The sequence below is a fragment of the Panthera uncia genome, unplaced genomic scaffold (assembly GCF_023721935.1).
Source record: "Panthera uncia isolate 11264 unplaced genomic scaffold, Puncia_PCG_1.0 HiC_scaffold_2401, whole genome shotgun sequence".
Classification (NCBI taxonomy): Eukaryota; Metazoa; Chordata; class Mammalia; order Carnivora; family Felidae; genus Panthera; species Panthera uncia.
In genome coordinates this window covers 1-11,702 of record NW_026059131.1, presented here as the reverse complement: position 1 = coordinate 11,702, position 11,702 = coordinate 1, and the positions used below count along the sequence as shown (strand labels likewise).

At 59.6% G+C, this 11,702-nt stretch overlaps 1 protein-coding gene and 2 non-coding genes across 3 annotated transcripts; all 3 read right to left on the bottom strand.

The window, feature by feature from the left end:
• Window positions 1-2,293: 2,293 nt before the first annotated feature.
• On the bottom strand, window positions 2,294-11,695 carry LOC125917773 (ribosome biogenesis protein NOP53-like; the record flags this gene model as incomplete). Its single annotated transcript, XM_049623876.1, has 13 exons — window positions 2,294-2,353; window positions 2,703-2,759; window positions 2,857-2,933; window positions 3,553-3,619; window positions 3,784-3,959; window positions 4,336-4,539; window positions 4,649-4,753; window positions 5,980-6,075; window positions 7,344-7,414; window positions 7,790-7,989; window positions 8,651-8,759; window positions 11,241-11,305; window positions 11,565-11,695. Coding segments are annotated over 13 exons (1,365 nt in total), but the record flags the coding sequence as incomplete, so codon positions are not given.
• Window positions 3,402-3,510, bottom strand: LOC125917775 (small nucleolar RNA SNORD23). Its single transcript, XR_007456292.1, has one exon. It is a non-coding gene; the product is annotated as a small nucleolar RNA SNORD23 (small nucleolar RNA).
• On the bottom strand, window positions 9,539-9,661 carry LOC125917774 (small nucleolar RNA SNORA54). The gene has a single exon (XR_007456290.1). It is a non-coding gene; the product is annotated as a small nucleolar RNA SNORA54 (small nucleolar RNA).
• Window positions 11,696-11,702: the final 7 nt, after the last annotated feature.

Here is an 11,702-nt window from a genome sequence, read left to right as displayed (position 1 = left end):
CCTGCCCTATTGTTCCTTGCATTTCAAAGGAAGCTGCAGACATCAGCTTGGTGCCGGCAGACCCGCTTTCTCCCTTTGGGCGTAAAACTTGGATGTGAAACGTAATTTACGGGCAGAAGACCACCCACACGTGCCTGTGCCTCAGACTCGTGTTCTGCACACATGGGAACAGACGCATTTCCCTAGGGGACGGACCGGCGCGGGCTTCCGGAGGGCTCCAAGGTCCAGGCTGCACCGGGCGTCCTCGGGGAGCTGGCCAGCCCCACCCCCAGGTACCCATGTACTTGGCGGATGCGCTGATGGCCACCTCTGGGCATTAAGAGTTTCCTCCCCTCTTCCAGAAGGTTCCTTGACGCTTATTCCCCAGAAGGGACTTACTGGGTCAGAGGCTGCGGCTTAGGGCTCTTTTCAGAGTGGCTTCCAACCCGTCCCCCGGCTCCCCCTCACACATATGCACAAAGAGCCATTTTACTGTCTGTACAACGTCCCTTTTTACTTTCAAGATGGGAGAGGGGGCGGGGCAGGAGCAGATCCTTAAAGCTGTGATGTTTTACCGGATATGGGAGGGAGTGGGGAGGGGGGCCCTGCCATTTCTCTCTCCCTTCACCCATTTCTTTTATAAACTGCTTGCTCTATTTTTATAAACATCTCATCCCAGAGAAACCTTTCCAAAAGCCACAAGAAAAAAAGAGGGAAAGGCTAACAGAACACCACAAACACTGAATGCCTCTGACAAATGACACCTTACACGAAGCAAAAAGCCAAGAGCCTGGGAGAAATGTTTGCAACAGGCGTGACAGAGACTTCGGGATCCATAACAAATAAAAAGCTACTGCAAGTAAACAAGAAAAATGACGAACAGTCTAAGAGGAAACTGGTCAAAAGCTTTGAAACAGCATTGAAGAAAGGGCCAATGATGGGAAGACACATATATATACACTCGACCTCTCTGGTAACCGGGCAGAATTTAACGAAAGACGTGAGATCAGACAGCAAGAAGGCTGCAAGCGAGCAAGTGGGCCCCTACATTGCTGCAGGGTACAAATCAGCACCCACTACGTGGAGAACAATTTGGCCGAACCTATCAAATGACCTTTTGCACAGATCTTCCCTAGATTTTCCCAGAACTAAGTATGGTATGATCGTATCCGTGACCCAGCAAGGCCAAAACAATTCTATTTTCAGGGGCTCCTGGGTGGTTTGGTTGGCTAAGTGTCTGACTTCGGCTCAGGTCGTGATCTCACAGTTCATGGGTTCGAGCCCCGCGTCGGGCTCTGTGTTGACAGCTCGGAGCCTGGAGCCTGCTTCGGATTCTGTGTCCTGCTCTCTCTCTGCCCCTTCCCCGCTCATGCTCTTTCTCTCAAAAATGAATAAACGTTAAAAATATTCTCTTTTTGTGCATACATGGATATAATTTTATAGAATCACACGTGGAACTTAATGGAATCATTCACACTGACCTGCAGTGACAGCTACTTGGCAGGCAAGGGCATGGGTCTGAATGGAGAGCAAAGGTCAAGGGCAATTGTCACGGTGTTCTGGTATCCTTATGCACTGTATCTATGATTCACGGCGAGAACATGGTCCTTTATTACTTGTAGAAAAAATGGTTTAAAAAAATTCTTTTTAGGGGCGCCGGAGTGGCTCAGTCGGTTAAGCGTCCAACTCCTGATCTTGGCTCAGGTCATGATCTCACGGTTCGTGAGTTCGATCCCTGCATCGGGCTCTGTGCGCACAGCATAAAATCTGCTTGGGATTCTGTCTCTCCCGCTTTCTCTGCCCCTCCCGTGCTCACGTGTTCTCTCTCTCAAAATAAAGAGACTTAAAAAAAATTCTTTCTAAAGGTTTGGAGAGAGGGAATGAGTCCTTCTCACGTGCTTGTTTCCGCCCCATTTTAACGGGGAGGACTGCCCCCCACCCCGAACTGGGTTGTTGTGAGGGTCAGTGAGTGATTCCATCTCCTTAAAAGCACAGTAGGTGCTCAGCAAACGTTACCAACACGACAGGGCCATACGCAAGACCCGCCTCTTGTCACAGGGACAGAAAGACGTGGGCTATTTCGCATCAGACACCAAGGTGTGATCCCTGCTGCGCCCCCCTCCCCGACCCCCCATACCCACCCAAGCAGCCTGTAAGCCTCATTTCCTCTACCTGCTTTCCCTAAGATCTGGGTTCTCACCAGGTTTTAGGGAAGACGAATGTTCTGGTACCTGCGTCCCTATGTGCTAGGGAGGGACACACAGAGGAAGAAGCCGCCTCCAGGAGGGAGTCAAGTCACACACAAGGCCCAGGGTGTTGGTCAGAGGTGTTTTATTGCAGGGAGGGGGCTCCGGCATCCCGCGGCGGCTATAACCTGGGGACAGAGGAAAACGGTCAGAAGGTTTGGATCAGCACAGAAGAAAGTGCCAGTGAGATGAAGACATACTCAACCTCTGGTAACTGGGGTGTAACTGGGGCCTGAGGGTGCACGAGGGGAGGGAGGGCCCCATGGCCTCACCTGCTTGACACCCCCCGACTCTAGTCTGGGCCCTTCCATCTCCCTTTGGGGCCTCTCCCCGCCCCGGCTCTGGGTTCAAGTGCATCTGGTGGGCTGCCCTCCCTGGGTCTGGCCAAGGGCTCGTTCTGATTTAAGCAGCTTAGAAGTGCTTCTGTCACAGCCGAGGGACCAGTCTGCCTGGCAGGGGAAGGGGAGGGCCACTCACTGGATCTCGCGGAACGCCCGCCTCTCCACGAGCTTCACTTTGTACTTGCGCCTGAACCTGCACAAGGGAAGGGACAGGTGAGTAACCGGCAAGCCCGCCAAGCGCAGGGAGTTTCCCGACACCCTTGCTCCCCCCACCAGCCCCGAAGCCTCACTTGGCTCTCTCCCGAGGCTCGATCATGTTTCTCTTCTGGAAGCTCTTGAACCGGTCGCGGAGGATATTGCCTTCGGGCTGCGGGACGCAGAGAGGGAAGCCTCAACGGGGGGCCCACTCACCTCTCCACGGGGCTCAGCCTGGCCCTGAGCTGGGGGGGGGGGTGTGTACGGAGGCACAGGCCCGGGCTGGGTGTGCAGGGATCAACGGGAGGGAAGGAGAGGGCACATCAGGCAGGGGCAGAGGCCAGGGGGCGGAGGGCAGGGTGCACGGTTGGCACACTACTGAAGCAGAGCCGGTCGGAGCCCCGAGGCGGCCCAAACTGTGCGGTGCCCATGCTGCGGTGAGAAGCCGAGGGCCGCTGGGAGCCACGGCAGGTTCTGAGCCAGGGAGGGACAGGCCCGTTCTGGGCTTTAGGGAGACCTCTATGGCACTGAAGAGGGGGAAAGGGGGGGGCCAGGAGACCAGGGGCTGGGAGGAAAGGCCTTCTGAGGGTCACAGGCTCAAACCCCCACACCAGCCGGCCCCTCACCCCCGAGGACCCCGTGCCCTCAGCCCCCAGGCATCAGCCCAACCGGCCCATCCCGGGGGCAGCCATGATGTCGCCCACAGCCCCTGGGGGCACGGGGAGCAAGGATGGGATCATCACCGGGCACAAGGGCCCCCCTACAGCACGTCACCCCACGTGGGCAAGTACCTTTAGGGTCCTAAGCGAGTCAGCGAGCTCCGAGCTGAGCTGCACGTCGATGTCGGGGTCCTGATACCTGGAGAACACGGGCGGGGGGCGTTCAGAGGATCCGCCTTGCCCAGGGCAGAGCCCAAGGGCCCCATTCGGGCAGTGGGCCTCGGAGAACGTGGGGCTTCGTGGGGGAAGAAGATGATCTCCCGGGAGGCCCCCCGCCCTCACCCCCAGCCCGGCGGGCCTCACTTGAGCCGCCCCAGCCTGCGGGGCCTGTCCGCCTCGGCCAGTCTCCGCGCCCGCCGCTGCTCCCGCCGTCGCGCCAGCTCCGCCAGTCGCCTCGCCACCTGGGCCTTGATCCCACGCAGCCTGAAGAGCTCCTGGTGCCGCAGCCGGGCGGCCCGCACGGCGGCCTGCTGCACTTGCTGCGGGAGGGCTGGGCGGGTCAGTCAGGGGCCGGGCACGGGGCCGTCCCCGGGGGACCTTCCCTCCACCGGGCGGCCCCCTTCACATCAGCTGTCTTCTGAGGCCCCCCTTCCTTACCCACGGGTGGCCCACAAATCCCACCCCCCAAGTATCAGCACCAGGGCAGCACGGACTTGATCCCCACTGCACGTTCCCCACTGCGTCCTGAGCCCAAGTGGTGCCCGGAGGGAACCAGGAAACGGGTCTCGACTGACCAGAGCTGTGAGGACCGCAGACAGCACAAAAAAGCAGGCCGAGGGGTCAGAGAAGGCAGGCCGTGAGCACGGGAACAAGCAGGCCGCGGGGGCAGGAGAGGCCGGGGCCTGCGGTGCTCACCATCTTCCGGGCAGCCTTCTCCCGCCGCCGCTGCTGCTCGGTCTTCTTCTCCACGGTGGCCGGGCGCGCGGCCACGACTGAGGCCTCAGCTCCCTCGGCCTGCTCCCCTCCAGCCTCGGGCCCCTCGTCCTGGCCCTCGCCCGACTCCCCCTCCCCGTCGGACTCCTCCAGCAGCCCCTGGCACATCTCCTGGAATGTAGACTCCTGGAGGGGGAGGGGCGGAAGGGACAGGAAGCGGGGTGTCAGGGGCCGGGCACCCCGAGGGCCAGGGTGGGCGGGGCCGGGGAGAGGAGCAGGCGGGGCGTGGGCTCACCTGGGTGGCAGCCTGCTCCGGGCTGGGCAGGGCCAGCTGCCGCTGCAGCCTCTCTGCCTGCTTCTGCCGCTGCAGCTCGACCTCGTGGGCCGCCAGGAGCAGGGTCTGGAGAGGAAGGGGTGGAGGTGAGGACCCGGGGGTCACAGACAGACCGGGCCCTCTCACCTCCCATCGGCGCCCCCAGCGCCCAGCCCCTCCTCCCCTCCAGGGTCTCCCCAAGCAGCCAGGAGGGACTCTGCTCCCAAACCACCCTCCGCTCCTTGAAGGCCGGCCGGGTCCCTGCCCACAGTAAGGTTTCGTTTACGTGACACACAGAACAGGCGATTCTGTAAAGAGATCTGCGGGAAGGACAGCGGTGGCCGCCTAGGGAAGATGGGGCAGGGGCAGGGGCGGGGGGTGATGGCTGACGGGCGCCCTACTCTGTCAACGTTCTAAAAACCCTGAGACCGCGCCAGAAGCGGGCGAATCCTGAGGCTGAGGGCTGTCTCTGCAACACCGTCGGGCAAAGAGTCAAGACAGACTGCTCTTCCCAGGTCCCCCCCCAGCGCCCACGTCAGGCCGGACTCAACGACCGCGGCCACAGGCCCCTCTGCTCGCGAGCAGCCTCACCCCACTAACGCTCGCTGTGACGGGGCCTCTGCACCTACAGGTGAGGACCCCGCTCTGTCCATTCCCGGGGGGCCACGAGACACCCTCTCTTCGTGAACGAGGCTGAACCGCACCCGCCCGCGTGTCCCGCATCTATCGGACCTGCATTTCTCTCCGGGAGCCTGTGCTCTCCCAGGGGACAAAGGGCTCGTCCTCCGTCCACGACCCCCGCGGTTAACAGACATCTAGGTGACAAATGGGGACTCTCACAGCCAGGTTCTCCCATTGCTAAACTATCCTAGGCCTTAGAGAAATCTCGCTGGTCAGGCTGCTCACCGTTCATTGAGACCTTTTGCGCCCCTGTCCCGTGGACCGCCCCCAAAGGTGGCCTGGTCTCATGTACCTCCGGGTCTTTGTACACGCTGTTCCTGAAACACCCATTCCCCTGTTCCCGTGGCAAACTCCTCCTCAGACATTTGGTCGAAGCTCTGATGTCCTCCTCCTCCAGGAAGCCCTCCCTGACCCCCAAGTCTGGATTTGGCAACCCCTCTGGGTCATCACTGTCTGGGAATGGGTCCGTCCCCCCACCCCCACCGGACCACGAGCCCCAGGGGGGCAGGCCGGGGGCTGCCTCAGTCCCCGCCGACTCCCCAGCAGCGGTGGGCACAGAGGAAGTGCCTGGCGAGGGCACCAACCAAGCGGCCAGGCGACGACGGAGGAGGGACCCGCTCAGGGCCACGTACCTGGTGGTCCTCAAAGGACGGGTTGTAGGAGGCCCCGGCGGGCGTCACCTCCACGGCAGGGACCTGGGAGGGCTTGGCGTGCAGATGTGGCGGCCGCTGCAGGAGGACAAGGCAGGATGAAGCCCGGGAGCCCGGGACCCGAGAGCCCACAAGCCGGTGCGGGACTCCAGGCTCGGAAGATGGCAGGGGCCTCAGCAGCGCCCACAGCCTTCACACCGGGAGGGCCTGTGCGTCCGGCATCCAGAGCAACGGACACCGGCTACCCACCCGCTATGCTACCCTCGGGAGCCACGTCCCCAGGACGAGCGAGCGCCCTGCAGGCAGGGGCTCTGCCTGCCTTCCCTGAGCAAAGCCCCTGTGACCCCCGTGGGGGGCCGCAGTTGCGGAAACACAGGGTACACGGCACCGGTCGCTGACGCCTGCGGCAATGTTGGCAGAGGGCGCGAGGCTGTCTGACCTGCCTCTGACCTGCGTCGCTCAGAGCAGGGCGCGGGTGACACGGGGCTGACGGAGACCCCAAGTGTGGCCCTGGGCCCTGCGGGAGCTCGTGACAAAGGCGGGAGGTGGTTGCCTGGGTGGCACGGTCCGTTAAGCACCTGACTCTTGGTTTCAGCTCAGGTCGTGATCTCCCGGTTCGTGGGTTCAAGCCCCGCATCAGGCTCTGGTCTGACAGCTTAGAGCCTGCTTGGGATTCTGTCTCCCTCTCTTTCTCTGCCCTCCCCCGCTCGCACTCTATCAAAAATAAGGAAACATTTAAAAAAAGAAAGAAAGGTACACCCAGACGGAATCTGAAGGCAGAGGCCGTCAGTCTCCAGCAGAAGCCCGGGGGGAGCCCTGGAAGAAGCCCTCTGGCTCCCGCCCTCTCCCCACACCCACCGCCCGCGGGTCCCAGGGCTTCCGCCCAGGGGTGTCTCGCCTCCGTCCCTGCACCCCCACCCCCGCACGCCACAATCCCACCTCCAGACCTGAACGTGGCCCCCACCTCTCCTGCACGAAACCACTCAAAATAAAACTCTGAAACCTGAGTGGTGCTCCCTCCCACCAGGCCGGCCTCCTCCCCAGCCTGCTGCACGAACCCACCCTGGTGTCCCCCAGTTCCCTGCCCCCCATCTAGGTACAGCTGCCACCCCCAGTTAACTGGCCAACACGGGCTTCTTTTCAGTGACCTTCGCTCATCTCCCCGGGGCGCCTCCTGCTGACCGCCAGCCTGCTCTCTCCTCCGGTTCAGAGGCACCAGGTTCCCGCACATGGGGTCTTGGCCACAGGCAGAGACTGAGGCGCCAGGGCCCCTGTGCAGAGCAGCTCCTAGCACCCCAGCCCTCCCCTGAGCAGTCCCCCAGGACGCCCTGCTGCCGCGGTCTCACCTTCACTCCTTTCTTCTTGGTCTGCTCCAGGAAAAAGGCGTCCTGGCCAGCCAAGGGTCGGTCCAGGAGGTCTGTGGAGGCAGTGAGGGGTGGCTGCTGGGGGCTTTCCAGTGTGGCCCGAAGGGCTCCCTCTGATCCCTCCCCCTTCACAAAGAGAGCACTGAAGCACACACGAGAAAAGGACTCGGGCTCCAAGGGATTTTGAGTGCCAGGCAAAAGAGCATATGGAGAGATCCAGAAAGCAGAAGGGAGCCAAGGCTGAGGGGCACAGGGTGCCCTCAGGAAAGGAAAGCCACTTCCAGATGCTGAACTCTGCCGAGGATCACCAAATACACACTTGCAGAGCGCTTCTCTTAAACACTGTGCTCTTGTGCGGTGCACAACCTGCACAAATGGGCATGGCAGCCCAGTCCCCACCCACAAGTGACAGCAAGGGTACTACTCACTGTCTTTGGCCCAGAGGTCATAGAAAGGCCGCTCAACGGTGTCTTGGGGCCCGGGCTTGGCTTTGATCGCAGGAGGGTTCCGAAGCCGGGCCTGTGCCTTGCGCACCTCCCGGGGCAGCTCGCCCTGTTTGGCCAGTTTCTCCCATAGCTGCTCCTTCCGTTTGAGCTTTCTGGCATTGGGGACCTGGTGAGCAAGGACACTGGGGCGAGGAGAAGCAGCAAGTTGGAGTGGGTGAGGCAGAGGCCTGGCTCCTCCCGGTCGGGCTCCCCCACAACCCCCTGCTCAGCAGCTCCCGTCCCAAGCACCCTCTCCAAGGCAAACGTCCTCGTGGATCCTCCTACCCCTCCTGCCTAGCTTCAGAGCCCATCTCCCCAGGTCCGTCTCCAGCCCAGGCGTCTGCCCTGACCAGAGGGCCAACAACACAACGGCCTCCGCAGCCCTCGCCCTGCAGGTCTCCCGGGCAGCTCAGCCGTCACCTCAAAACAGACCTCAGGTTTGCTCCCACAGCCCCTCCTCCCACATCCCCACCTCAGGAGCCGCCCGCCGTCCACTCCATCACCGGTCCAACCTCCTCTCCTTCAGACCTGTCACCAAGCCAGCCCGACGGGCCTCCGGACGGCCCCCCTCCACCCCGAGCTCCTGGCCGGGCCTGGGCCCTGCACTTGCCTGCCTCGGCCACCACGCCCCAGCCTGTACCTCGCTTCCCCCAATCTGCCCCCCCAAAGCCGCAGGCCGCGCCCCGTTCCTCTCCTCCAAGTGACCCTCACCTGCCCCACCCCCCGGAACTCCTCAGGGCCAGAAAGCGAGTGGCAGCTGCTGTGAAAACGGAAAGACGGCTCCGGGGGTGGCGGGACACTCACTCTTTGGGGACAGGGACCTTGGACGTGTTCTCTAGGACGAGGTCAACGCGAAGGGGTTTCTTGAGTAGAAGTGACCTTTTCTGGCTTTTGGTTCTCTTCTTGTTCAGCTCTGGGAGCAGAAAGGAGAGGAACCCAAGGCTCAGGCCTCCTTACTTCCCGACCCCCTCACCCCAGCGCAGACATGGCGGGGGGGCGGGGGGGGGGCGACCCCAGGCTTCTACCTGAGGACAGACGTGCCCAAGGTGTCCAGCCTCCGACCACCCCCACCCCCATTTCGCGGGCAGCCCTGTGCTGGGAGCAAAGAATCAGACCCACAGCCCTGCCCACTAGAGGCTTCCGGACAAGGCACAAAAAACGGCCACAAAAACAGAAACACTAACGAGAAAGAAGGCGACCAAGTGACAAGGAGACTCAGGACCCAAAAGAGCTGATCCTCAGCACGACAGTTTTCTGCCTTTTTCGACTGAGCGTGAAAGGCAAGAACCCCAGGACAAAAGACACGAGGGCAGAACCCACGCCCTTCCGTTTTCTACGCTCCTTCACAACACAGACTTCGCTCATCTCTGCTCCCGCAATGAGAACACTAACGCCTACCTCCACGATCGTCTGGAAAGGTAATCGCTATTTTTTAAAATTATTTACTGACAGTGCGCACGAGTGTGTGTGTGTGTGGGGGGGGGGGGGACAGTGGAGACAGAGAGACAGAGAGAATATCCCAAGGACACGACCCGTGAGATCCTGATCTGAGCCAAACTCAAAAGTTGGCCGCTTAACCGCCAGTCACCCAGGCACCCTGAAAAAGGAATTATTGCAACACAGACACGGCGATCACCCGGGAAAGCCCATGATCGCTATTATCGTCACCCACCCAGCCTTTTTTTCTCTCCCTTGTGTCCCCAGGACCTGAAACTGAGAGCCACGAGTCAGTCAGTCACATGCCGCTGGAATTGCTGTCGCACTGGAATGGAGCCCATAAGCCACAGCCAGACTGACAGGCCACGAACAGTGCCTATGCGTTTCCTTTTTGGTTTTTGTACATAACGTTTTTTTAATGTTTATTTTTTATTTTATTTTTTTTTTAATTTTTTTTTCAACGTTTTTTATTTATTTTTGAGACAGAGAGAGACAGAGCATGAACGGGGGAGGGGCAGAGAGAGAGGGAGACACAGAATCGGAAACAGGCTCCAGGCTCCGAGCCATCAGCCCAGAGCCTGACGCGGGGCTCGAACTCACGGACCGTGAGATCGTGACCTGGCTGAAGTCGGACGCTTAACCGACTGCGCCACCCAGGCGCCCCTAATGTTTATTTTTGAGAGAGAGAGAGAGAAAGTGCACGCCAGCGCGCAAACAGGGGAGGGGCAGAGGAGAGGGAGACAGAGATTCAAAGCAGGCTCCGGGCTCACAGCAGAGAGCCTGATGGGGGGGGCTCAAACTCGCTCACTGTGAGATCATGACCTGAGCTGAAGTTGGACGCTTAACCAACTAAGCCACCCAGGCGCACCTAGCTTTCTTTTTCAAGCCGAAAGCAGGGGCACTTAGGTGGCTCAGTCCGTTGGGTGTCTGACTTGGGCTCAGGTCATGATCTCGGTTTGTGGGTTTGAGTCTCGTATCTGGATTTGCGCTGACAGCGTGGAGCCTGCTTCGGATTCTCTGTCTCCCTCTCTCTCTGCACCCCATCCCATGCACGTTAAAAAAAAATTTTTTTTTTTTTTTTTTGTAAATCTAACGCAGAACCTATAAACTGCTCCTCCTCTGTTCCCAGAGAGACTTCATACTGGCCACAGTAGACCTTTGCGACCACCCTAGGGCAGGTCCTGACTTCCCCTCACTGTTCACACACCAGGTCAGCTCACTTCTGTGAACATCGATCGCTTCGACATCATCATCTCTCGCTTGCTCAAAGGTTCCTGCACCTCAAAGCAGTGCCCTCCCTCTTTTTCTTTCGCCGAGACACCTCTTCTCATATTCCTTAGAACAGAGCCGGGGACTGGACTCCTACGTGCTCCCCGAAGGTATCCTGTTGTGCTTGCCACGCTCATAAAAGCAGACCCCTTCGCTTGTTTTCTAGCCCTTCCTTAAAGCAGACGTCTACTCCTGGTCTGTTTTTCTCCTTACTGACGGGAAGCCTGCTGCGCACTCCAGTAACCCCTCACTCACCTCTCCAGCCCTTTCCGCGCCACCCTGCCTTTTGGCAGATAAAGGCGCGCAGATTAGCACGAGCTTCTTACCTACTCACCAGAGCAGATCCGCTTATTCTTATTAAACCGCATCTCACAAAAAACAGTCTCCTCCCTTACAGCAAGGCTTTGACTTTGCCTTTCTGCAAAGTTAACGAGAGCCCTGCTATTTTCCGTCTCATCACTCAGGGGCAGACCCCTACCGGTCTCTCCCTGCATTGAGAGCTGGGATGCCTCAAGAACACCTGACTTGCTATCTTTAGCTTCCTTTCTGTACCGTCCAGGTCCTCGTTTACGGCAAAGCCTCTTTCTAGCAAATGTCTGCCATCCAAGCCATGATATTAACAGAGACTCTCAAAAAGGCTGAGATGGGGGAGACAAGGCCCCAGCAGGCGCCGCTGAAAGCTCCTTACCTTTTTGCTTGGCGCCGGTGTCCACGAAGAAGAGTTTCTCATCGGGGGCCTCGGATACCAAGCCACTGGGAGACGGGAATGCAGGTCAAAGATGTTGGGAAGGATGCAAGCTGCCGAGTGGGGGGGGGGGGGACCTCTCTGGGACCCAGCTTTCCCCCACTGTTTGGCTCATTCAAGCACCTTCTTCCCGCCAAGCGTTCCCTCCAGGCTAAAGCCTTTCCCTTCGCTTTACATAACTTGCTACTGAACAGAACGTAAAACTTAAAATATTAACCTAAGGTAGGTGCATGGATCGCATTTACGCTACAGTTATTAGTTATTTACCTGAATCCTAACTTCACACTGGTGGTCCTACACCCAGTAATCTTATCAGTCCCCCAACCTCCCGCCCAGAGTCCCCAACTTCCCCAGAGGTGCCCGAAACGGACGCTCCCAGGCCCCCAGGAGTCCCCCCCCCCCCCC